Raw genomic sequence first — 27,906 nt, forward strand, 5'->3', positions numbered from 1 at the left:
TTGTCGATTTTATTAATTAAAACTAATTCCAAGGAGGAAATCAACCTTTGGATATCAACTTTGTGAAGCGCAGGGCAGAGAAAGAGAAACAAACTGGATCTATAGTGAAGTCACTGATTTGCTGAATCAAATAATTTTGGAGTTTGTCTATTAGTCTGCATTTCCTATTCTGTATCCTAACAAAGTTCCTTTTAAAGCAAATTGGAGTCAGGTTACATAAAACTCAATTTGTATACTCAAAAGTGTCCTAACTCATGTGGAAGGAAATAAAATAATTTTGAATTATCTTGTTAACAAAACAGTCAAATACTATATGTTAATATGTGTTAATACCTAAATTTAAACTTAGAATTGTTGACATCTCAATCATAAAAATAAGTTTAACTATCCCACTTGCCACAATGTCTTAATAGCTGCTAAAAAAGACATCAGTCAACACCACTGCATCTTTCTCAAAGAAATTAAAAAAAAAAAAAGTTATATATACTTACACTTTAAATTTTTTCTGTAAACAAATTCAAAAAAAGGAAAGAACAATCTAGGGCTTGCATTTGGTTGAAAAACAACTTAACAATCAGATATAGTTTATAAGAATGTTGAGACAACTCATGTATGTAATAGTTTGAAAACTTTCCTGTTTGTACTTTGTGTACACCCTTATACATACACAACTGCTTAAATCTGTAGACACAACTACAATAATTCATATAAAAGGAAAACAATTTTATTTTATTACAGATATTCACCAAAGGATATGCCATGGTGCATTAATAACATGAGAATCATAACCCAAGGGTTTTTTTCCTTGCTTGATGGCTATATAAAATATATATCTGGCTTATGAAATATAAATCTCTTTAGTGATTTGTAGTAATATACAAATATTGCCAGGCAAATATTAAAACACTGAAGTTTACTGTTGCCAAGTCGCTGTTGCTAAATGTCAATTAAAGAAGTAAAGCAAGAAAAACATTTGAATTTCTGCAGTCAAGTTCAAGGATGTGCTTGCGTGCTAAATCGCTTCAGTCGTGTCCGACTCTTTGCAACCCTATGGACTGTAGCCTGCCAGGCTCCTCTGTCCATGGAATTCTCCTGGCAAGAATACTGGAGTGGGTTGCCATGCCCTCCTCCAGGGGATCTTCCCAAACCAGGGATAGAACCTGCATCTCTTACGTCTCCTTCATTGGCAGGTGGGTTCTTTACCACTAGCGACATCTGGGAAGCCCAGTTCAAGAATACAGGAGGGAAAAACAAAAGTGAACGAATTCTGACTCCACTCTTGAAATCTTACATGTCTGATTCTAGCAGAATGAACTAAAAACCTCAGTTTAGAAAACCTAGGGTGACTTTATATGTCCCATACATTGAACAGCAGGTCGGAGGCACAATCAAATCTAAACATTTATTACAGCAGGAACTGGAAATCTGTACTATTAAAGGGTAAACACAAACTGTTGTATCTTAAGGGAGAATAAATGAGAAATGGAAATCCAATGCAGTAAGGAAAACTGGTTGGCAAATGGTTAAACAGTTTTCAAACTCTTCAGTGTCAAATCATTATTGCTGGACTCAAACTTCAGCATCCCATCAGAGTACAGGAATGGTACCCAAACCACACCCCTAGATATCCCTCAATAAATTAAACTCAAAACTGCCAATGATACTGGATATATACTTCTTAAAGCCTTCTTTCAACTAAAAACCAAAACAGTTGCAATAGCAGCTGTTTTCTCATTACTTCTGTCCTAAAGACATGGATTCTTAAAACTTTCAGTTGATAAAAAGACTAAATAAAGAGTTGGAAGGAACCTTAGGAAATCATTTCTAAACACATCCATCTGAAGCTAGGAAACTCTGATGAATACATTTAGCAAAGAAATACAGAGTTCTTTATGTTTAAGGTTTAATGTTGATTGCTGAGGCTAACACAAAGATGTTTAAAACCTGATACCTTCTGTTAAGGAATGTATAGGATGCCCCAAGGAATTATGCAATCTGAAACAGAATACTACACCATCATAAAATAAAGACAAAATCCTAAGAACTAAGAGGAATCTTCAAGCAAGACAAAAAGGCTTCAGTGGATACATAAGTGATGAGTTAAGCCGGGAGTCTGGACATCTGGCAATGGTCGGGAAGGACAGCGCGAGCAGCAAGGACAGAATAAACCCTGCTGCCCCCCACACAGACCTCGCGCCCTCCTTCGGCAGACAGTCTGTTCTGGCCGTGCCAGTCCTGGTCTTCTCCCAACAGGACGGGCTCTTCCGTTCCCTCCTCAGGGCCCTTGCACCTACTGCTCCCTTTGCGTGGAAAGAATTTCCCCCAGATAACTGCAAAGCTGCCTTTTTCACCTCCTTCAAGTCTTTGCTCAAGTATCACCATCTCAGCGGAAACTTCTCTATTCTATTTTAAAGTGTCACCTTTGCATTCCTTATCACCCTTCCCTGCTTTATTTTTCCCACAGCACCTATTACTATCCGGCATGGTATATATTCTACTTATTAGCTCTATGTCCCAGCTGGAAAAGCATGTTTGTTTTATGCATATCTGTTTGTTCACCTCCAAATTTTGAATCACTGCCTGCACACGGTAGGCATGAAATCAATATTTGTTGACAAACTGACTGATGGAATAAAAACTGAATAAATGAACTGATTGAATGAAAAGGATTTCTGCCCTCAAACAGGTTATGATCCATCAGAGAAAGCAAATATATAAATAATCTCAAATTATCCCTGAATGACAAAAATAAACAGCTGGCAAAACTCGATTTATGAAAGAGTAATAACATTACCCTGCATCCCCCACTTCCTCAAGTTCAGTGACCACCAGATTCTTCTTTTACATTTCTTAGCAACCTACTCCCAGCCACACCCGTCATTTAGCAATGGACATGAGTTTGAGCAAATTCCATGAGATAGTGAAGGACAGGAAAACCTGGAGTGCTGCAGTTCACAGGGTCGTAAAGAGTCGGACATTTCCTCACGACTGAACGACGACAAAACGACACCAGAGATGTCACTGTTCCACCTTAACCTTACTGCTACCTACTGAGTAAAGGTAAAAGATAATCTGTTGCCAGAGCTGGACAAGAGAGAGAGGTATTTCTGCATTTCAAATTCGACACATTTTTCTGTACATAGTTAAAGTCTACACTACAGGAGTGGTAACACCGATATTATGGATTAGCCAGAAAACCTTCTACTTTGAATAGTGCTTAATTATTAAGTGGAGATATGGAGAAACACATGTTAAAATTCTATTTCACAACTGGAACATACTGTTTCTACACTGCAAATGGATGGCAGGGCGAAATGGCTCAAAGAAAGATATCTTCAGGAAAGGCTAGCACAGCAATCTATTTTAGGCAAATGGGTAACAATGTAAAATCAAGGGGATTTTTTTCCATTCAGAAAAATCAACTAGAATTTTATCCTGAATAAAGAATGGTGTAGAATTCTTAAAGTATTAGGATCGAAATTATACTACACTAAAATGAAACAAGAGTAGTAGAAAATATTCTCTTCTACTTATCGCCAGCAAAAGCAAAACTACTTATGGATATGAGAAATGAGCTCAAGATTTCTCACTTCAACTAACACCTCCACACAGACTGCATTATAATTTCAGGCAAAGTGAAATTGTCACATTTAATTTTTAAAGGCAGGAATGACTTCCATTTGGGGTTTATCTGCATAAAAGTGTTAGCCATGGCACAGTTTCAATATTTAATTGAAAACTCATTTTCTGGCTCTAAGCAAAATATCCAATACAAAGTTATATACAACAATAAATAATGCAACAATAAACAAGAGTTATATATCCACATTAATCCTATCACTGAGAGCTTAATTTTGTGTTTCCACAGTGGTAAATTTTGCCCTCAGAGACACTGGTCTATAACCCGTCATCAAACAGTGATAAATTACTTGTAAATTACTACCGTAAAACCTGCGTTGTCCCACAATATTTACACTTCTGAAAGAGTTTAACAAATATTACTATTCTTTGTAAGCATAACAAAAACTATAAATTAGGGCAAACTCCCTTACGTAGAAAAATGACAAACCAGTCGCTGAAATGGTCACTTTCAGGTACAGCATCACCGTTCTACTTGATCAAACAACAATCCTCGCCAGTTATTGCAGGAGTAAATAAAAGGCAGCCGCTAGGGGAAAAGCCACAGAGAAACGTTAGGTCCTCACTTATCTTTGTCGTTAAAAAGGAGACACCGGAAAGTCACACTGAGCACTCGATCACGTATGGCAACCTAGGGGAGAGACTACTGAGTGTGCAGGTCTCTCCAAACGCAGGAAGTCAAAGTTCCTGCGCGACGAGAGGATTACAGCGGAAAAAAAAAAACCCACTAGCCCATCTGTCCACACAGGAGAAGAGAAAGAAGTCAGGCAGGAAAGGCTGGGAGTCGGGGAGGTGGGGCTGCCAGACCAACCGGCTCCGCGCCGTCTCCCTCCGCTGCTAACAGGAGCCGCGGGCTGCAAACCCCGGTGGGCTCGCCCGCGCAGGTGGGCTGCAGCCTCCAGACCCGCTTCGGCCCCGCACCGGGAAGTCTCCAGGGCCTCGCCCGCACAGCCGGGAAGCCACCCAGCCCACAGACAAGCGGAGGAGCCGCCTGAGAGGAGCCACGTCGGAGGAAGGGAGCGCGGCGGGAGGTGGGCACCTGGCACACCCACCCGGGGGCTGACAGCCCGGAGCGCGCGGCGGCCGGGGCGCCAGAAGGGCCGCGGCGCGCCTGAGGGGGGTCGCCCGGAGGGCGCTGCCGGCCGCCAACGACTCCCCCCTCGCCCCGATCGGCGGCGGCGGGCACTCACGTAGGGCTGGTAGAACTTGGAGAGCCGCGGCTTCCCGTGGTTGTTAAAGATGAGGATCGCCTTGATCATGGCTGAGCCGGGCGGACCGGGTGGGAGCTGGGGGCCAGGGCGGGGGCGGACGCGCGAGCCTCGCCTCGGGATCTCGCCGGCTGTCCTTCCCCACCCGCCCCCTCCCGCACACGCGCGCGCGCGCGCGCCCCCGAGACTCGGGGCGGGGTTTGCACGGGGCGGGGCTTGGGAGGGGTCGGCCCGGGGGGAAGCGGAAACAGCTCCAGGGCCGGGGCGCGGAGTTTAGGGGCGCCTGCGCACTCGGCGGCTGACGGAGACGTCGCCTTCGGGAAGCTTTTCCGGAAGCTTGCTAGAGTGAAATAGTAGTTGTTCTGTCAGCGGTCTAGGGGCCAACCTGCGATTCCGAGTCAGGGTTGGGTCGGGTTCTCCCCCGCCCCTACCCCGGCGCCTCTCTAGAGATGCTCATCGGCGCAAGGCCCGCCCACCGCACGCGCTGAGCCACCGCTTCCGCCCTCCCTTCCCTCCAAGCAAGATGGCTGAGGAGCAGGAGTCTGCGCTGCAGCTGCCTCCCTCAACTGCTCCCGAAGCTGAAGGGCCTACGGAGGTCTCCCCAGAAACAGCCACTCCGGAGCCCCCTTCTTCGGCTGCAGTCTCTCCGGGAACAGAGGAACCTGTCGGTGACACCAAGAAAAAAAGTAATTTTCAGAGCACTGTCTCTGGGCAGAGGCGGGAGGTTGAGGTTGTGTTCGAAAAGGGATGGCGGCTACTAAGAAGCAAAATTTAGGGTTGGGCCGGTTCCAGACGAGGTTCCTGATCAGTCAGGAGAAAGGAAGTATACTTTTCGGCTTTCAAGACGTTTGAGTTGAGTGCCTCGAAAGAAAAGCTATCCCTAGAGGCGCCTTCGCGATGTGGCGCTGGGTTTTAAAACCGTCTACTCTCACTTTCCTTTGAAATAGCCAGACTGCGAGCTCTGTGAAGGTGGGAGCACTGTGGGATCTTGGTAGTTCTGAGAACTTAATGCGAGATCTAATTGTTTGAATAGTGACTTTAGCTGATAAGGATTGTCGTTAAGTCGCTCAGTCGTTTCAGATTCTGTGCGACCCCTGGACTGCAGTACTCCAGGCTTCACCATTTTCCGGAGTTTGCTCAAACTCATGTCCGTTGTGTCGGTGATGCCATCCAGCCATCTAGGTGGTAAGGATAGTCGGTAGCAGATCTGAAGTAGAATCCACACCTTACAACTAGGTCACCGGTTTTTTTTATTCCAAATTGGTGAGAGCTCATCTTGGACCAAAAAACGGGTTTTGAACACTGCTAACGGAAAACCGAAAACATTAGCATCGCCTTTAGAAAACAAAAAAAGGCAACACCATTTTGGAATCTTTGTAGGAATTACATTCGTTACAAATCATTTCATTGCTTGAACTGGCTGTCCTCAACCCTTTATTGCTTGAGAATTAGTTCGCCCTTGTAAAATACAGAAATTCCTTTGTAAAATGCAGAAATTCCTAAGTGGAGCTCTCTATGTAGAGTTGCCTATGAGAAAAGCAGGAAATCATTTTCTGTCCTGAGTGTTAAAGTGTAGGTATGGCATTTTGTGCTTACTGATCTCTTGGCCTTTCATCCAGCTTCATTTTCTGCTGCTGTGGAATGTAATTGTCCCAGCATTGTTCCTCTTTCAAGTCAGACTGACTCTACATTTGAAAGAAGTCTTTTCTTTCATTTCCAGCTGATGCACCAGTAGAGAAACAAAACCCTGTAATTATTTCTGTAGATAACCACTAAAATCGTCCTTCAGATGAATCCCTTGAGTTTTACAGAACTCCTTATTTTTTTGGAGTTGTGTTGGTTTCAGCTGTACAGTGAAGTGAATCAGTTATATATATACATAGCTACTCTTTAAGATTCATTTCCCCGTTGGTGATTACAGAGTATTGAGTAGCATGCCTTGTGCTCTACAGTAGGTTCCTATTAAGTTACCTGTTTTATATATAGTACTGTTGTTCCCTTTTTTTCCCTTCCAATTTACTGTAAGCCAAAACAGACTTTGAAAGGGTTTGTCTTAATATCTAGCAGTCTTAGTCAACAGTTTACTACGTACTTGACCCTGGAGATCGCTGTGAGAACTGTGGCTAAAAGATAACTGCTCACAACCTAGATATGGTCTGTTTTCTTGGGTCTGCTCAATTTATGATTTTTTAACCATTCTTTAAAAACCAAATTTTCATCTTCTGGCTCCTGTGAATATTTGAGTTAGCTTCTCTGATATCACGCTTACTTTCTACGTCTTGAATTTCTACCCTGAAATTGTCATCCTTTTTTGAGGACCTTTTTTGATAGAGAAAAGGTTAAATATTTCATATATTCCACATTTGGTTTGATCTACAGCTTATTGAAGCAGACCCAGGTTGTTAGTTCTTGCGGCCCTTTAGGATCACCTGAGGGAGCTTTTAAACTATCAGTGCCAAGGCCCTACTTCCAGAAGATTCTGATTTAATTGATGTAGGCATGTGTATTCTTGTAAATGTTTTCCCAGTTGAGTCTTAATGTGTAGCTATGGTTGAGAACTACAGGCAAATTACATTTTATAATTTTTTTTTTAAATGTATAGCTTTAATTATAAATATTTTTCCTCTCTAGCTTCTTGCCCTTGCCTTCTTCAGTAATACAGCTCACTATTTTCTGCTTCACATTCTTGGAATGCGCAGTTGCAGTTGACTGATAGCCCCAGGGAATTTAGGGAACAAGGACAAGGCAGTGTGGAAGATTAGTTAACCAAAATCCCCTTAGTTACCTCCCAATTCATCTTTTTTCCTTGGATAACTGAGACTAGAATTACCAAGTGGAAGAAGGAAAATAAACTTTCAGTTCAGTTCAGTTCAGTCGCTCAGTCCTGTCCGACTCTGCAACCCCATGAATCGCAGCACACCAGGCCTCCCTGTCCATCGCCAACTCCCAGAGTCTACTCAAACCCATGTCCATCAAGTCCGTAATGCCATCCAGCCATCTTATCCTCTGTTGTCTCCTTCTCCTCCTGCCCCCAAGCCCTCTCAGCATCAGGGTCTTTTCCAATGAGTCAACTCTTTGCATGAGGTGGCCAAAGTACTGGAGCTTCAGCATCAGTCCTTCCAGTGAACACCCAGGACTCATCTCCTTTAGGATGGACTGGTTGGATCTCCTTGCAGTCCAAGGGACTCTCAAGAGTCTTCTCCAACACCACAGTTCAAATGCCTCAATTCTTCTGTGCTCAGCTTTCTTCACAGTCCAACTCTCACATCCATACATGACCACTGGAAAAACCATAGCCTTGACTAGACGGACCTTTGTTGGCAAAGTAGTGTCTCTGCTTTATAATATGCTATCTAGGTTGGTCATAACTTTCCTTCCAAGGAGTAAGCATCTTTTCATTTCATGGGTGCAGTCACCATCTGCAGTGATTTTGGAGCCCAAAATAATAAAGTCTAACACTGTTTCCACTGTTTCCCCATCTATTTGCCATGAAGTGATGGGACCAGATGCCATGATCTTAGTTTTCTGAATGTTAAGCTTTAAGCCAACTTTTTCACTCTCCTCTTTCACGTTCATCAAGAGGCTTTTTAGTTCCTCTTCACTTTCTGCCATAAGGGTGGTGTCATCTGCATATCTGAGGTTACTGATATTTCTCCTGGCAATCTTGATTCCAGCTTGTGCTTCCTCCAGCCCAGCATGTCTCATGATGTACTCTGCATATAAGTTAAATAAGCAGGGCGACAACATACAGCCTTGACGTACTCCTTTTCCTATTTGGAACCAGTCTGTTGTTCCATGTCCACTTCTAATTGTTGCTTCCTGACCTGCATACAGATTTCTCAAGAGGCAGGTCAGGTGGTCTGGTATTCCCATCTCTTTCAGAATTTTCCACAATTTATTTTGATCCACACAGTCAAAGGCTTTGGCATAGTCAATAAAGCATAAATAGATGTTTTCTGGAAATCTCTTGCTTTTTGGATGATCCAGCGGATGTTGGCAATTTGATCTCTGGTTCCTCTGCCTTTTCTAAAACCAGCTTGAACATCTGGAAGTTCATGGGTCATGTATTGCTGAAGCCTGGCTTGGAGAGTTTTGAACATTACTAGCGTGTGAGATGAGTGCAATTGTGCGGTAGTTTGAGCATTCTTTGGCATTGCCTGTCTTTGGGATTGGAATGAAAACTGACCTTTTCCAGTCCTGGGGCCACTGCTGAGTTTTCCACATTTGCTGGCATATTGAGTGCAGCACTTTCACAGCATCATCTTTCAGGATTTGAAATAGCTCAACTGGAATGCCATCACCTCCACGAGCTTTGTTCGTAGTGATGCTTCCTAAGGCCCACTTGACTTCACATTCCAGGATGTCTGGCTTTAGGTGAATGATCACACCATCGTGATTATCTGGGTCATGAAGACCTTTTTTGTACAATTCTTGCTGTGTATTCTTGCCATCTTTTCTTAGTATCTTCTGCTTCTGTTAGGTCCTTACCATTTCTGTCCTTTATTGAGTCCATCTTTGCGTGAAATGTTCCCTTGATATCTCTAATTTTCTTGAAGAGATCTCTAGTCTTTCCCATTCTGTTGTTTTCCTCTATTTCTTTGCATTGATCGCTGAAGAAGGCTTTCTTATCTCTCCTTGCTATTCTTTGGAACTCTGCGTTCAAATGGGAATATCTTTGCTTTTCTCCTTTGCTTTTCACTTCTTTTCTTTTCACAGCTATTTGTAAGACCTCCTCAGACAACCATTTTGCCTTTTTGCATTTCTTTTCCATGGGGACGGTCTTGATCCCTGTCTCCTGTACAATGTCACGAACCTCTGTCCATAGTTCATCAGGCACTCTGTCTATCAGATCTAGTCCCTTAAATCTATTTCTCAGTTCCACTGTATAGTCATAAGGGATTTGATTTAGGTCATACCTGAACGGTCTAATGGTTTTCCCTACTTTCTTCAATTTCAGTCTGAATTTGGCAATAAGGAGTTCATGATCTGAGCCACAGTCAGCTCCCAGTCTTGTTTTTGCTGAGTGTATAAAGCTTCTCCCTCTTTGGCTGCAAAGAATATAATCGGTCTGATTTTTGGTTTTGACGATCTGGTGATGTCCATGTGTAGAGTCTTCTCTTGTGTTGTTGGAACAGGGTGTTTGCTATGACCAGTGCACTCTCTTGGCAGAACTCTGTTAGCCTTTGCCCTGCTTCATTCCACACTCCAAGGCCAAATTTGCCTGTTACTCCAGGTTTTTCTTGACTTCCTACTTTTGCATTACAGTCCCCTATGACAAAAAGGACATCTTTTTTGGATGTTAGTTCTAGAAGGTCTAGAACCGTTCAACTTCAGCTTCTTCAGCATTACTGGTTGGGGCATAGACTTGGATTACCGTGATATTGAATGGGGATACCCCTCGTCCAAGGTAAGGAGCAGCGTCTGCACTTTACTGGAGCAGCCGTAAAAAGATACCCCACGTCCAAGGTAAGAGAAACCCAATTAGGACGGTAGGTGTTGCGAGAGGGCATCAGAGGGCAGACACACTGAAACCATAATCACAGAAAACTAACCAATCTGATCACAGGACCACAGACGTGTCTAAGTCAGTGAAACTAAGCCATGCCGTGTGGGCCACCCAAGACAGACGGGTCATGGTGGAGAGGTCTGACAGAATGTGGTCCGCTGGAGAAGGGAATGGCAAACCACTTCAGTATTCTTGCCTTGAGGACCCCATGAACAGTGTGAAAAGGCAAAATGATAGGATACTGAAAGAGGAACTCCCCAGGTTGGTAGGTGCCCAATATGCTACTGGAGCTCAGTGGAGAAATAACTCCAGAAAGAATGAAGGGATGGAGCCATAGCAAAAACAATACCCAGTTGTGGATGTGACTGGTGATAGATGCAAGATCTGATGCTGTAAAGAGCAATATTGCCTAGGAACCTGGAATGTTAGGTCCATGATCAGGGCAAACTGGAAGTGGTCAAACAGGAAATGGCAAGAGTGAATGTCAACATTCTAGGAATCAGCAAACTAAAATAGACTGGAATGGGTGAATTTAACTCAGATGACCATTATATCTACTACTGTGGGCAGGAATCCCTTGGAAGAAATGGAGTAGCCATCATGGTCAACAAAAGAGTCCGAAATGCAGAACTTAGATTCGGTCTCAAAAATGACAGAATGATCTCTGTTCGTTTCCAAGGCAAACCATTCAATATCATGGTAATCCAAACCTATGCTCCAACCAGTAACACTCAAGAAGCTGAAGTTGAACGGTTCTATGAAGATAAACTTTAGTAGAAAGGGAAACAGTGCATTATGGGTTTCAGATAGCTTCATTCCAGGGATAAACTTGAATAAATTAATCTCAGTAACCTCATAGTGACCCAATTTTTAATACCAAGGAATGGGACAAGAAGGATGTAATAGAATAGACTTGACTTTAAGGGGCAGCAGAACTCTTCTGCTTTCAGTCTTTCTTTTGATTTAATTTTTTAATTTTTTTTAAATTGAAGTATAGTTAATTTGGGCTTCTCAGGTGGTGCTCTGGGTAAAGAACCTGCCTGCCAATGCAGGAGACTTAAGAGACTCAGGTTCTATCCCTGGGTCAGGAAGATCCCCTGAAGGAGGGCTTGGCAACCCTCTCCATTACTCTTGCCTGGAGAATCCCATGGACAGAAGAGGCTGGAGGGCTACAGAGTGTAGGGTTGCAGAGGGTCAGCTATGCCTGAATCAACCCAGCAAGCATGCGCAATGTTAATTTACAGCGTTGTGTTAGTTTCAAGTGTCCAGCAAAGTGATTCAGCTACATGTATGTGTATTGCTCAATCATGTCCAACTCTGTAACCCTGTAACCACCAGGCTCCTCTGTCCATGAGATTTTCCAGGTGAGAATACTGGAGTGGGTTGCTACTTCTACTCCAGGAGATCTTCCTAACCCGCGGATCAAACCCAAGTCTCTTGTCTCATGTGGATTCTTTACTTCTGCGTCACCTGGAAAGCCCCAATTCAGCTATACATATGTGTATAGATTCTTTGTCTTATTCTTTTCCATTGTACATTATTGCAAGATAAACCCTGTGCTATAAAGCAAGTCCTGTTTACCTGTTTTATATCAAGTAGTATATATTAATCCCAAATTCCTAATATATTCCTTTCCCCTTTGCTGCTGCTAAGTCGTTTCAGTTGTGTCCGACTCTGTGCGACCCCATAGACAGCAGCCCACCAGGCTCCTCTGTCCCTGGGATTCTCTAGGCAAGAACACTGGAGTGGGTAGCCATTTCCTTTTTCACCTCTCCCCTTTGGTAACTATAAATTTGTTTTTTTCTGTTTGTGACTCTCTATTTTGTAAGTAAGTTCATTCGTGTCATTTTTTTAGATTCCACATGTAAGTTGTATCATATGATAATTATCTTTCTCTTTCTGACTTAATATGATCTCTAGATCCATCCATGTTGCTGCAAGTGGCATTATTTTGTCTATTTTTTCGCCGAGTGATAGCCCACATCTTTTTTCCTGTTGACGAATACTTAGGTTTCTTCCATATCTTGGCTATTTTAAATAGTGCTGCTATGAACATTTGGGTGTGTTTTGGTTTTCTCCAGATATATGCGCAGGAGTGGGATTGCAGGGTTTTATGGTAACTCTATTTTTAGTTTTTTAATGAACCTCTGTACTGGTCTCCATAATGTCTGTTAATTACATTCCCACCAACAGTATAAGAGGGCTCCTTTTTCTCCACACCCTCTCCAGCATTTATTACTTGTAGACTTCTTAATGGCCATTCTGACTGACGTGACTTCATGGTAACTTTGATTTGCATTTGTCTAATAATTAGCAGTATTGAGCATCTTTTCAAATGCCTTTTGACCATCTGTGTCTTCTTTGGAGAAACATCTGTTTAGGGCTTCTGCCCATTTTCTAATTGGGCTGTTTGGTTTTTTTTAATACTAAGTTGTAAGAGCTCTTTATATATTTTGGAAATAAATCCCTTGTCTATTACATTATTTGTAGATATTTTCTCCCACTCCATAGGTTTTTGTTTTGTTGATGGTCTCTTTCACTGTGCCAAAGCTTTAACTTTTAGTTAGGTCCTGTTTGCTTACATTTGCTGTTATTTCCAGTACGAAAGAGACAGATCCAGAAAAACGTTGCATTTTATGTCAGAGTGTTCTGCCTGTGTTTTCCCCTAGGAATTTTATAATATCCAGCCTTATATTTTAGGTCTTTAATATATTTTGAGTTTATTTGTGTATGTGGTGGTAGTGGATGTTCTGATTTCATTCTTTCACATGTAGCTGTCCAGTTTCCCAGCAGCACTTACTGAAGAAACTGTCTTTTCTTCATAGTATCTTGTCTCCTCTGTAGCAGGTTACTTGACCATGAGTGTGGTTTCTCATTGATCTGTGTGTGTTTTGGTGTCAGTCCTGTATTGCTTTGGTGACTGTCGCATGTAGTACAGTCCAGAGGCAAGGACTGTGGTTCCTCCAGCTCTGGTCTTTCTCACGGTTGTTAAAATGCTTGTTTTAGTTCTGTGAAAAATGCCATTGGTAATTTGATGGGAATTGGATTGAATCTGTAGATTGTCTTGGGTAGTGTAGTCATTTTAACTATACTGATTCATCCAATCCAAGAACACAGTATATCATTATCATTCTTTTGTGCTGTCTTCGGTTTCTTTCATCAATGTCTTACAGTTTTTGGAATAAAGGGTTTTGCCTCTTTATTTGATTGTTTTTCATGCAATGGTAAGTGAGATTGTTTCCCTAATTTCTCTTTCTGATATTTTGTTGTTAGTCTATGGAAATGCAACAGATTACTGTACACTAATTTTGTATCCAGCAACTTAAGGGAATTTGTTGATGAGCTTTATTAGTTTAGTATCACTGATTGACCTGTAGATGTTGAAAACTCATCACACTGCTGGGATAAAACCCACTTGATCATGGTGTGTGGTCCTTTTGATGTATTGTTGGAATCAGTTTGCTAGTATTTTGTTGAGGATGTTTGCGTCTATGTCTGTCACTGATACTGGCCTGTAATTTTCTTTTTTTGTGATACCTTTTTCTGGTTTTCCAACAGGGTGACCTCATTAAATGAGTTAGTAAATGTTCTTTCCTCTGTGACTTTTGGGAATAGTTTCAGAAGAATAAGCATTAAATCTTGTAAATATTTGGTAGAATTCACCTGGGAAGCCATCTGGTCCTGGAGTTTAGTTTATTGGCAGTTTTCAAATTTCTGATTCAGTTTTAGTACTGAATAAACAGGTAATTGATCTGTTCATATTTTCTATTTCTTCCTGGTTCAGTCTTGGAAGATTGTATCTTTCTTAAAATTTGCCCATTTCTTCTCAGTTGTCCATTTTATTGGCATATAGTTGCTCAGAGTAGTCTCTTATGATCCTTTGTATTTCTGTGGTGTCTGTTGTAACTTCTTTTTCATTTCTGATTTTATTGATGTGGGCCCTCTTCGTTTTTTTCTTGATGAGTCTGACTAAAGGTTTATCAAGTTTGTTTATCTTTTCAAAGAACCAGCTTTCAGTTTCCGTGATCTTTGTCTTTATTTCACTGACTTCTGCTCTGATCTTTATTTTTTCTTTCCTCCTACTAACTTTGGATTTTGTTTGTTGTTCTTTCTCTAGTTGCTTTAGATGTAAGGTGGTTTGAGATTTTTCTTCTTCCCAAAGGAAATCTGTATCACTGTCAACTTTCCTTTTAGAACTGCTTTTGCTGTTTCATAGCTTTTGGATCACTGTTCATTTTCATTTGTCTCTAGGTATTTTTTATTTCCTCTTTGATTTCCTCAGTGATGCATTGATTGTTTAGCTTCCATGTGTTTGTGTTTTTGCAGTTTTTTTCCAGTAGTTGATTTCTAGCCTTGTATTGTTGTGGTCAGAAAAGATTCTTGATATGAATTCAGTTTTCTTCAATTTACCAAAGCTGGCTTTGTGGCACAGCATGTGATCTGTCCTAGAGAATGTTCCGCGTGCATTTGAGAAGAATGTGTGTTCTGCTGCTTTTGGATGGAACACTCTATATAAATATCAGTTGAGTCAATCTAGTCTAATGTGTCATTTAAGACTTATGTTTCCTTATTGATTTTTCTGTCTGAATACTCTGTCCATGGATGTAAGTGGAGTGTTAAAAGTGTTACTGTCATTTACTCCTGTTATATCTGTTAACATTTGCCTTATATGTTGAGGTGTTTCTCTGTTGGGTGCATATATATTTACAATTGTTACATCTTCTTGGATTGATGCTTTCATTATTATGTAGTGTCTTTCTTTGTCTCTTGTAACAGTCTTTGTTTAAAGTGTATGTTGTCTGATACAGCTGTTGCAGCTGTGGCTTTCATTTGATTTCCATTTGTGTGGAATACCTTTTTCCATTCCCCACACTTTCTGTCTATATGTATGTTTAGATCTGAAGGGTTTCCCTGGTAGGCAGCAACTATACAGATTTTGTTTTTGTATCCATTTAGCCAGTCTTTTTTGGTTGGAGCATTTAGTCTGTTTTCTCTTAAAGTAATTATTGATATCTGTGTTCCTACTGCCATTTTATTCATTATTTTGGGTTCATCTTTGTAGGTCTTTTTGTTCTCCTTCTTTCATTCTCTTGTGATTTGATGAGTATCTTTGGTGTTAAGTTTGGATTCCTTTTTCTTTTTTTGTATGAATGTGTGTTAATAGATTTCCGTTTTGCAGTTACCATGAGGTGTTTATGGAGGAGCCAATATGTACGTGTACTTGTTTTAAGTTGCTGATCTCTTAATTTTAAATGCACTTTAGATACTTTGCAGCTATACTTTCCTCCTTTCATAGTTACTGTTTTGATACTATATTTTACATCTGATTTGTTTTATGTATCCTTTAAACTGCCTGTTATGAATACAGATGATTTTACTGTTTTTGCCTTTAAACTTCCCTGCTAGCTTGGTCTACAAATGACTTCCTGCCTTTACTGCATGTTTGCCTTCACCAGTGAGCTTTTCTGTGTCATAGTTTTCTTATTTCTAGTTGTGGCCTTTTCTTTTCCACCTATAAAAGTTTCTTTAGCATTTGTTGTAACGCTGGTGGTACTGAGTTCTTCCAGCTTTTTTTTTTTAAATCTTTAAAGTTTTTGATTTCCTCATCAAAGCTGAATGAGAGCCTTGCTGGGTAGTGTGTTCTTGGTTGTAAGTTTTTCTCTGTCATCACTGTGAGTATATCATATTGCTCCCTTCTGACCTGAAGAGTTTTTGTTAAAAAATCAGCCAGTAGCCTTATGGAAGTTCCCGTGTATGTTTTATACGTACAAGTATTTTCTGTTTATCTTCAGTTTTCGTCACTTTGGTTACAATATGTTGTATATTTCTCTGTGAAGTGATCTTATATGGAGCTTTCTTCACTTCCTAGACTTTGGTGACTGTTTGCTTCCCTAGGTTAGGGAAAGTTTCAGCTATTATCTCTTTAGATATTTTCTCAGGCGCATTTTCTCTCTCTCTCTCTCTCTCTTCCCCTTCTAGGGTATAATGTAAATATTACACCTTTAATGTTGTCCCAGAAGTCTCTTAAACGATCCTCATTGCTTTTCATTCTTTTTTCTGTTTGGCAGCAGTGATTTCCACTATTTTGTCAGAACTAATCCATTCTTCTGCCTCATTGTTAAAAAAACTTCTAATTATTTTGTTAAGTGAAGTAATTTCTGGAGACAAGTTCATAGTCTTTCTATTTGCATCTTTGTTTTTGAATTACTGAAACATTTGATTTCTCTGAAACTTTTTTGGCCCTAGTTGATGTATTTCTTTTTAATTTTAGTGTTTTCCTTCATTAAAAAGTTTATTGTAGAAAACTTGATAATTACAAAAAGCACAAGTAAAATCAAATAATAATCACCTATAATACTCCTACTAGGAAATACTATTTTGGAGCATATTATACATGTACATGAATATGTGCCTGTGATGGTTTTAATGAAATTGAAATCATATGCAGTTTTATACATAATTATGCTGTTTTATATGTAATACTTTTTGATAACTTTTATACTATTAAATATGCTTTTATAATACTTATCTTTAATGGCAGCTTAATTATCTTGTGGTTTAATGAGTGAGTTATATGATACTGTTCTAAATAAACACTCTATACATAATCATTTAATCTTTATAACAGTCTTACCAGGTTTCTGCTGTTATCCTCATTTTACAAGTGGAGAAACTGTAGTGTGGTGAGGTTGAAGGGCTTACCTAGATACATGTATATATACCTGGCAAGTGGCAGAGCCAAGATTTTGAACTCAGGGAGCTCAGAGTGTGTTCTTTTATCTTTACTATAGTATATGAATTCTATCAGAGAGTATAATATCTTTTATTTAACCAATCCCCTCTAAATATCTTTGTTGAAAATTTAGATTTACCTTTTTTTAATTAAAACTAGATGTTTCAACGAAAGTGAAATTCTTCTAAATGAATCTTTTCATATCTTGTGTTTTTAATCTCAGGCATGCCTCCAGGATCATAAATACATAAACTGTATATTGGTTGAAGATTTAAGCTTTCTAAAGCCTTCTATATCACATTCTCTTTAGGTGTATCAGTGTACTTGTCAGTATAGTTGACCATTGAACAACATGAGTTTGAACTAAGCAGGTCTGCTTATATCTTCACATGTGGCTCAGTGGTGAAGAATCTGCCTGCTGATGCAGGAGATGCAGGTTTGATCCCTGGGTCGAAAGATCTCTGGTTAAGGAAATGGCAACCCACTATAGTATTCTTGCCTGGAAAATCCCATGGAGTCTAGTGGGTCCATGGAGTTGCAAAGAGTCAGACGACTTGGCAACTGAGCAACAAGTCTACTTATACATGGATTGTTTTCAGTAAATACCTACCAGAATAATAGATAATCCATTGTGGGTTGAATCTGTGGATGAATAAGTTATAGGTGGATTTTCGACTGTATGGACATTGATGCTCTGAGTTCCTGTTTTGACCAGGGTCAACTGTATTTTTTTTTTTCTTCTTTACAGTTGACATTCTGCTAAAGGCGGTGGGAGACACCCCTATAATGAAAACAAAGAAATGGGCTGTAGAGCGAACCCGAACCATCCAAGGACTCATTGACTTCATCAAAAAGTTCCTTAAACTTGTGGCTTCAGAACAGTTGGTATGAACCAATGGTGGTCATTTCCCTACAGAAATTCACAGAGCATTCATCTCTCAGTATCGGGGGGGTGGGGGGGATTGACTCCAGGACCGTCTTCTGTAGATGCTCAGGTTCCGTATATAAAATGGCATATTTGCATATAATCTTTGCATATTCTCCCATATACTTTGAATCACTTTTAGATCCCTTATGATAGCTTATACTATGTGAATAGTTGCCAGTACCCAACAAATTAAAGTTTTGCTTTTTGGAACTTTCTGGAGTTTTTCTCTCCAAATGTTTTACATCACAACTGGGTGAATCTGAGAGAGCATTCAGAGCCCATGGATTCAGAGGGGGAACTATAGTTCCTAGGCGACAATGAATAACTTTTATATAGAAATACATATGGAGCCATATATGTTACTTCAGTAATGTCCTTTTATTTCTTTCGTTAGTGGAACTTCTGTGCTTTATTGAAGGATTCTCTGGTGAACCCTGAAATGAAATGAGTTTTGTTAGCCTACTGTATTGGTTTTCCTCAAAAAGTCACTGAATGCCCATGCAGAAAGATCTATCCTAGAATATTGGTACAGAAAATTCTGGAATTTTCTTTGTTCTGGTATCAATATTGCGTCCTTTGCATTCTTCTCAAGATAAGCAGTATACCTTTGCCATGTGCTGTGGAAGAACTGAGAGATGTACCGTTCTTTCTTCATGAGTTTGAACTGCAGAAATCCGCTTATACATGGCCCTTGAACAACAGGACTTTGAACTGCAGAAATCCACTTATACATGGCCCTTGAACAACATGAGTTTGAACTGCAGAAATCCACGTACATGTGGATTTTTTTCAAATACATAGTGTACCACTACACGACCAACTGTTGGTTGAATCTGCCTTGTATACGTAGGTTTTTGACTGCTCAGAGGGTAGGCATCCCAACCCCCTTGTTTCTGAGGGTCAGCTGTGCTCATTTCATACTGTGGTACATGTTAAGCGTTTCATGCCAGATTGTTAGCATTAACATTTTAAATGCCACTGGTTTTGAATTTGGTGTTTGACCACAGAAACTTAAATGTCTACATGGATTTGACTTTTTGTCACATGTATTAATACATAAAATGCCTTTATCTTCAGATCACAGTCTTGGTCCGTGTTAACACATAATGTATAAATGGATAGGTAATTGAACAATCATTAAGTATTTTTTGAATACAAGTATGTATACAGATTGGGGACGGACATAGTTGCCTGTGAACACAGGAGTGAGAACTGGCAAAATGAATGAAGTGATTATTAAGTGAGGTTTGTTGGAATTTATCTCTCTTTGTCAATGAAGAAGAAGAAACTACTCTGATCTAAGATTTTGGTGGTAATTGGTTTTCACGGAAGTGTCATGTCATGAGTACGAAAGTTAAGTGCAAGATAGATTAACCACTACAAGTTACTTGAGATAAGGATAGCATAAAGCCAGGGATTCCTCCAGAGGAAGTTGCAGGGGGAAAGTGTTGGAGATTTTTGAGTTTTACAGGTGAACATCTCCATTTGTGATCACTTGGAGTAAGAAAATCATGTTTTCTAAAGGGTGCCATAAAGAATTTAATTAAATTTCAGAGATGGGCAAGAAGATTATAGTGTCATCCACTTGCATATGGTAGCTAAAACCTGAGGAACAGAGGACCTTGCCTAGAGGCCAAGTCTAAATGAAATAGGGGGATAAGGACATACACTTAAGAGATTACTAAGGGTAGAGCATGAAGAGTTGGAGAGATAGGTAACTAGAGGAGAACCAAGTAATTAAAGCATTACTTTTAGAAATTTGTAGATAGAAGAAAAAATGAAATAGTGCTTTGTTCTATGTTAATGTTAGAATTTTGACAGTTTATATTGCCTATATTCAGTAATCTGAAAGGACTTGGTTGATGTCAACATGTATTTGGTTGAACCATGTAAACTTTTCATCCATGAATCGTTTTGACCAAAAAAAGCCCCAGCAATTTCATATGGTCCAATTTTAAACTTCTGTAGTGAAAATGACTCTCTTCCCTTTTAGGAAATGAAAGCATAAAAGCCGCCTTTTACCCCTTTTCTAGGTTAAGCTGGAACTCGCGTCTTCTCAGGGGGCTGCTGTCCTTCAGTGCTGCTGTCTCTTGTCTGTGACCCTGTGGACTGCAGGGCGCCAGGCTTCCCTGTCCCTCACTGTCCGCTGGAGCTTGCTCAAACGCGTGTCCACTGAGTCAGTGACACTATCCAACCATCTCATCCTCTGTCGCCCCCTTCTGCTGCCCTGTCTTTCCCAGCATCAGGGTCTTTTCCAGTAAGTCAGCTGTTCACATCAACTGGCCGAAATAGTGGAGCTTCAGCTTCAGCATCAGTCGTCCCAGTGAATATTCAGGACTGATTTCCTTTAGGACTGACTGGTTTGATCTCCTTGCCATCCAGGGACTCTCAAGAGTCTTCTTCAGCACCACAGTTTGAAAGCATCAAACCCTTTGGCTCTCAGCCTTCTTTATGGTCCAACTCTCACATCCATTCATGGCTACTGGAAAAACTATAGCTTTGACTATATGGACCTTTGTTGGCAAAGTGATGTCTTGCTTTTTTAATGTGCTGTCGAGGTTTGTCATAGCTTTTCTTCAAAGGAGCAAATGTCTTTTAATTTCATGGCTGCAGTCACCATCTGGACCCTACATCATTTTCGCAAAATAAATGTCAAAAGAAAAGGTAATGCTGGGGATTCTGGGAAGATAGCATTAGTGTCAGAAGATATGAATTCCCACTAAAACAGTCAACTAGAAAGTAAAACCAAATCCCCATAATCAGTATACTTAAGACTCAGATGATAGTATCCTCGTGAACCCTAAGATTCAAGTTGGTAGAAATTCCCAACAACTACAGGGTCTGTGTCATATTAGCAGATGTGCTGCCAAGATATGCAAGCAACCTATCAAAAGATAAGTGGACAGAAGATGTGTATACACACACACAACACAGTGAAATAGTTGTTCAGTCGCCAAGTTGTGTCCGACTCTTCACAACCCCATGGACTGCAACACGCCAGGCTTCTCTGTTCCTTACCGTCTCCCTGAGTTTGCCCAAGTTCATGTCCATTGCATCAGTGATGCCATCCAACCATCTCGTCGTCTGTTGTCCTCTTCTCCTTCTGCCTTCACTCTTTACCAGCATCAGGGCCTGATGAGTCAGCTGTTCACATCAGGTGGCCAAAGTTTTGGAGCTTCAGCATCAGTCCTTGTCAAAGATGGAAAAGATGTATACAGTCAGCAAAAAGAAAACCTGAAGTGACTGTAGCTCAGATCATCAGCTTCTCCTAGAAAAATTCAGGCTTAACCTAACGAAAGCAGGGAAAACCAGTAGGCCAGCCAAGGTATGACTTAAATCTCCTGTGAATGTACAGTGGAAGTAATGAATTGATTCAAGGGATTCGATCTAGTAAACAGTGCCTGAAGAACTATGGACAGAGGTCCATAATATTATATAGGAGGCAGCAAACAAAACCATCCCAAAGAAAAAGAAAGAAGGCAAAATTGTTTGCTGCTGCTGCTGCTGCTAAGTCGCTTCAGTTGTGTCCAACTCTGTGTGACCCCATAGATGGCAGCCCACCAGGCTCCCCCGTCCCTGGGATTCTCCAGGCAAGAACACTGGAGTGGGTTGCCATTTCCTTCTCCAGCGCATGAAAGTGAAAAGTGAAAATGAAGTTGCTCAGTCGTGTCCGACTCTTAGCGACCCCATAGACTGCAGACTACCAAGCTCCTCCGTCCATGGGATTTTCCAGGCAAGAGTACTGGAGTGGGTTGCCATTGCTTTCTCCGAATTGTTGTCCAAGGAAGCTTTATAAATAACTGAATGGAATGCTACTGAGCCATTAAAACGAAAGAAAATTTGCCATTTGCAGCAACATGGATGGACTTGAAGGGCATTATGCTACATGAAATAAGTCAGAGAAAGATGAATACTGTATGATATCACTTATTCATGGAAACCAAAAAATACAAAAAAACTAGTGAATATAACAAAAAAGAAGCAGACTTAACAGATACAGAGAACAAACTAATGGTTTCCAGTGGTGGGAGTAGGGTGCAATATAGGGCTGGAGAAGTGGGATGTAAAGACTGTTGGATGCAAGATAGGATGAAGGGTGTATTGTACAACACGGGGAACATAGCCTCTATTTTGTAATAATGGTAAATAGAAAGTAACCCTTAAGAATTGTATTAAAAAATTTTTTTAACTTAAAAAAAGAACTTCAGCCTGGAGTGTTTGGTTGCTCAGGCTCTGGGATGTGTCTTGAGGAGAGGTGGAATGAAATGTTGAAAGAATTGGAGGGACTTCCTGGGTGGTTCAGCAGTTAAGAATCTGCCTTGCAGTGCAGGGAACACGGGTTAGACCCCTGGTTGGGGACCTGGGTCCTGCATACCATGGAGCAGCTAAGCCTGTGTGATGCAACTGCTGAGCTTGCGTACTGCAACTAGAGAGTTCTGTGCACCACAGTGAAGAAAAGAATGAGACAACAGTTAATACTGAGTATGAACACAGGAGAGTAAACATAGATAACAGGAGTCCCTGAAGAAGAAAACCAAAGCAAAGGAACAAGACAAATACTTGGAACTATAATTCAAGAGAAATTGCTTCTAAACAGATTTGAAACTACGTACTGAAAAAACTTACAAGATCCTGAGAATACTAACCCAGTGCAACCATCACCAAGACACATTCTAGTAAGATTACTGGACATGAAATAAAAAGAAAAATCCTTTGGACCTCTAAGGAGAAAAGGTCATGGCTTAGGATATTAGGTTACCTCCAAATTTAGCTAGCAGAGATACAAAGAAAGTGTGAGATAATGGATTTTTTATACTATTAATACAAAACTGGCTTTTAAGGCAGCAACTATTAGCGGTGTGCAAGAACTCAAGAGTATGCTGTTCCCATGAACCCTTTCTACATAATCTAGTCGAGAGGTTATAACAACCAAAACAACTAAAGAGACATTTATATGCATACTGGTGATTTAAAAGCAAATCATTAGTCTTTAAAATTTTATCCTCCCACCTTCTAGCATTTAGTTAAAGATTGCATTTTGAAATTTTTATCTCCATGTATGTCCCATATAAACTAGCTTAATTGCTTTTTTATATTAAAGTCAACTTTCAGTTGCTAACTCCTGCTACAGCGTTACGTAGGTTTCTTACAGTTCTCTACTGTATCTGCTGTATTGTCCCTTCGACACTCAAAACATCTTTTGTCGCTTTTGCCTACAGAGTCCTAATTATTACTGTCTTCACCTAGTTAAGTCCAAATTTAGTCCTCAACTGTTTTCTTCCAGAAAGTCTTTCCTAAGCAAGCGGCTAGGCTAAACTAATGCCACATCTTTGTGCTACGCCCCTTCTCAGTGCATCTCTCCCAACTATATTCTTATCTGAGTATGTTTGCTTATTGAAGGTAGGAATCACAATCCTCAGTTTTGTTCCACACCTTGTGCATTTCGTAGCACATAATAGACACTCAGGGTTTGTCTGCTCAAATAAACTAAATTGTCATCCAGAGTCCTTTCTCTACTTTAAAGTGTACCAAAAAATAATAAAATCTGGGTTCACTCATAGTTGAACTGTCAGGAACTAAACACAAATTATTATGTCTCTATCATAGGAAATTCACATTAAAATGCACACTGATTTCTGAAATTATGTTAGAGCCTTATTCAGTCTTAATAATGAATTGATATTTATACATGAGTTATTTTAAATAGTTAAATAGTATAACTTATAAGTCTATTGAATACATATACCAAGCACTTATACTTGATGTGTACAATCTCATTTTATTGTTCCCAGCAGCTTCAAGAAGTATAGGTCCTGTTGTTTTCCGTATTTACAAGCAAGCATACAGTTTGAAAAAAGTTACTTGGATTTAGAGCCAGAGTTCAAACCTGGATCTCAGTAGGACCCCTCCTCTTCCTTGTGCTTGGTCTCTCAGTCGAGTCTGACTCTTTGCAAACCCAGGACTGTAGCCCGCCGGGTTCCTGTGTCCATGGGGAGTCTCCAGGCCAGAATACTGGAGTGGGCTGCCATGCCCTCCTCCAGGGGGTCTTCCCAACCCAGAGACCAAACCCATTGCACGTGGATTCTTTACCAGCTGAGCCACCAGGGAAGCCCGAGAATACTGGAGTGGGCAGCCTCTCCCTTCTCCAGGGGAATGCCTGACCCAGGAATCAAGCCGGGGTCTCATTGCAGGCGGATTCTTTACCAGCTGAGCTACCCAGGAAGCCCTCTCCCCCTTACTTAAGAAGTACTGTTACCACTCTATATTGTCTGAGGGAGAAATATGTATGATATTTATTCTTGTTCTAGCTGGCATCCCAAATAGTATCTAGTAACCAACTATGTGTGTGTGAATATATGTATATTTAAGGACTAAAAGATTAATGCCACAGTTATAACCACTGGGATTCAAGCTATCATTAAATGATAGGATTGAAAAGAGATGACTCATTTGTATAGAATTTGTAAAATAAATTCTGTTTCCCAATAAAACAAACAAACCACAAATTTTCTCTAAAGCTATATACTATGAGCATATTTCTTCCATATTTCTTCATAGAATATGCTCATATGTGAAACCCGGGAAATTTTAGTCTTAGAATTTAATATAGACAAAGGAAAATTGACTGTGTTAACCTGCAGTGTTTTGTTTTCTTAAAAGGAAACTATGAAAGGTCACCTAGATACTATGATCTTTTGTTTCAGCATCTTAAGGAATTTTTTTAAGTACTAAAATGTTTTAGTGGAAACAGACTAGACTGAAACATTTAACAATGAATCCTTTAAGAAACAGCAAGATTGTAAGGTTTCAATTTTGTTACATTTTTTTCTGTGTCATTTGGCCGCAAGTGACTTTAACTGATGCAATGGTTAAGAGTCCGCCTACCAATGCTAGAGATACAAAATATGCAGGTTTGCTCCCTGGATGGGGAAGATCCGTTGGAGTAGAAAATGGCAACTCACTCCAGTATTCTTGCCTGAAAAATTCCATGGGCAGGGGAACCTGGCAGGCTACAGTCCATGGGGTCCCAAAGAATCAGACACAATTGGTACGCAGCACACAATTAGATGTTTTGATTTGGGGCTGTATGTGTAAAACTTTGTTAAGAGAAACTCTGTCTTTAATTATGAATAAATGAGAATATTGGTACTTTTTACAAATGTAATTTCTTGAATAAGTCTTTAAAAGCTATTGGTGAAAACAAAAGTTTCTTACTTATAAAAAGCTGGAAACAAAAATTGTTACTCCTCCAGAGGGAAAACAGGTTGTTCCGAAAGATCTTATTAATTACTAATTTATGAGAATTAGAAGCAGTTTAGGGACACTTTGTTCACTTCTGAAGACAAAGAATTTGAGGTAGCTGACTGGGAACCAGAAAAATGCAGATTAATCTGAATACCTTTAAAAATGAATCACCATAAATATTCTTTCTTGCAGTTTATTTATGTGAATCAATCCTTTGCCCCCTCCCCAGACCAGGAAGTTGGGACCCTCTATGAGGTAAAATATTCCTGCTTTATTTTCTTCATAGAATATACTCATCTGTGTATAGTGTGATCATTAATTCACATCATTTAAGAGATGATAAGCCATTCATAATTGTCTGTCAAAAAAATTACTTTGTTGTCTCTTAACACCTTGAATATAGTTGTATCTCAATAAATGACACAGTGACTGAAGAATTAAGGGATGAATAATACAAATAGAAGATGACTGAAATATGACCAGAAAGTGAGATTTCCTTTTTTACCTACAGGGAGTGTCCTCTATGTTGTTTATATAGTCAGTAATCCAGATCTCCCTCCAAGAAATTGAAAAGGAGACTATGTAAGAATGATTTTATTTAGCATCATTAACATTTATGATTACTAGTATTTGTCCAATAGCAGCTTGCATCTGTTGAAGGAAATAGCCTTTATAAATACATGTGCAAGGATATTTATGATACACATAACAATTCTTTCTTAGTTTCATCTAAAGATAACAAAAATTGAGTTTAATTTATTGCCTTTTTTTTTTTTCTTTCTGTAGTGTTTTGGCAGTGATGGTAAACTGGTCCTGCATTACTGCAAATCTCAAGCATGGGGATGAACTACAGAGGAAAAGATCTTGCTAACTTAAAAGGAATCTTCACAAAGGAAACCACTCTGAAAAGTTTTGATCGCAAGAGACTTGTGGATGTAATCTGTTCAGCATGTATCTACTATGACCCATGTTTATTCTTTAAAATATCCACAGAATGGATGGACTTTAAAAATGTGATTTGTATTAATACACAAATCATCATAAAAGATTGACATTAGTATATACCCATTACTACAATTATTTCTTCAGAGTTATCTTCAAGGTGTTGAAAAGGAGACTAATAAAAAAAAATCAATTAATTTAAAAAAAAAGAAAAGGAGACTAAGATGATATAAAGCTGCTTTTGTACTAGTTCTCAAAATAACTGAAATTGTTTACTTGAAGAATTAGCACTCTACTGATTTTTTTTCGCCGCCCCCCCCCCCCCCCCCCCCCCGCCCCAAAAGTCAATTTACTAAAAGATTCTTTGGGGGCATATTCAGGGGAGTTCAATTTGTTTGTGGCAGTGGTAGGCCTTTTCTCATTGACATTTCTGTCAACAGTGTTATCTTGTGAAGCAGATTTGCATTGACCTGCTGGCTTTATTACCTTAGACAGTCAGTAGAGGGCAGCCCAGCTGCCAGGAAGAGTTGAGCAGTTCTGTTCTCCATCTTCACTGGAAGATAATAGCTATTCCCTGCTAGTTTCTAGCAAACATCTAGCCAAGACAGCATGCGTGTTAGCACGCTGGAATACTGCTTTAGAGAGGATCTGTGGTTTTGGTTTGTTTTACTGGGAAACAGAAGTGATTTTACAAATTCTAGACAAATGAGTCTTTGAACTCTTTCAATCCTATCATTTAACAATTCTTGAGTCCCAGTGGTTATAACTGTGGTATTAATCTCTCCTTTATTTCTATAGTGTCAGAAACACTCAGTGAGTAAGCTTGGCAGCATCTTTCAGTTTTTTATAATGTATTTTCCAACTTGAAAATGCTCAAAGAATGGCTGGAAAATAGCTAGATTTTATGCCATGAGTAAAAGTACTATTTTTTTTTTTTTTACTGATGCTATTAAAGTGATAATTGCTTTAATAAGATTTAACTTTTTTCTTCATTCTGTATTTGTGATGCAGCATTTTTTATAAAACATTCTAATAAATTGAATGGAATGTTCAAACAGGATCTAAGGTGTGTGCAAGAAATCTTAAGTGTTTATTTTCAAAGGTAATGAGAATTGTATGATTTTGTCAAAGAATTTTTGAGCTACACTTATGTCCTTTGAGTCCCAGAATGTACTTTATGGTTAATGATCTGCCATACATTATTGTTAGGGAATGCCAAGGAACAATTCAGTTTAAGGTGATGAAATCATGTTCAGTTCTCATTTTCTTTTGAGAACAAATTTCTAAGCCCCCCTATAATGATGTCCCTGTTTAATAAATTAATGCAACCAGTATTCAGCCCTGAAATAATATAGGTTGAATTGTGTAAATTTATTTTGTAAGGTGAGGTAAGAAATCAGTGTATGTGTTGAAAGTTGGAACGTATATTATTTTCAGATCAAATAAGTTGAATATGGTGAAGATCTGTTGTCTGGTTTTATGCTCTTACAGCTTACTGAAGGATGTAAATGTATTTATCTGTATGCATTTATATTTAACAGACAGCGAGAATGTGTTTAACCTGTGTGTATATTATGTTTCCTGCTAAGGTTTCAGAATGATAGACTGTCAACAGTCAAAACTACTTGAGTTTGAATTGTGTCATCAACTTATTCTTTTTTGATCTGAATAATCAATTAATTTATTAAATCTGAGGTTAGCTAAA

At 39.6% G+C, this 27,906-nt stretch overlaps 2 protein-coding genes across 2 annotated transcripts in view; one reads left to right on the forward strand and one right to left on the reverse strand.

Moving 5' to 3' along the window:
• The window catches only part of AP3S1 (adaptor related protein complex 3 subunit sigma 1), a 76,671-nt gene extending 71,650 nt beyond the window's left edge, over positions 1-5,021 (reverse strand). The window contains exon 1 of the mRNA XM_061158181.1: positions 4,830-5,021. Within this exon, the coding sequence (XP_061014164.1) occupies positions 4,830-4,898 (69 nt within the window). The 5' untranslated portion in view covers positions 4,899-5,021. The remainder of the gene's footprint in view (positions 1-4,829) is intronic.
• An 85-nt stretch (positions 5,022-5,106) lies between these two features.
• On the forward strand, positions 5,107-27,906 carry ATG12 (autophagy related 12). Its single transcript, XM_061158182.1, has 4 exons — positions 5,107-5,533; positions 17,835-17,971; positions 25,452-25,514; positions 26,046-27,906. Exons 1-4 carry the CDS (start codon positions 5,371-5,373, stop codon positions 26,103-26,105), a joined length of 423 nt encoding a protein of 140 aa, XP_061014165.1. The 5' UTR covers positions 5,107-5,370; the 3' UTR covers positions 26,106-27,906.

This window comes from Dama dama, chromosome 12, assembly GCF_033118175.1.
Source record: "Dama dama isolate Ldn47 chromosome 12, ASM3311817v1, whole genome shotgun sequence".
NCBI classification, from domain to species: Eukaryota; Metazoa; Chordata; class Mammalia; order Artiodactyla; family Cervidae; genus Dama; species Dama dama.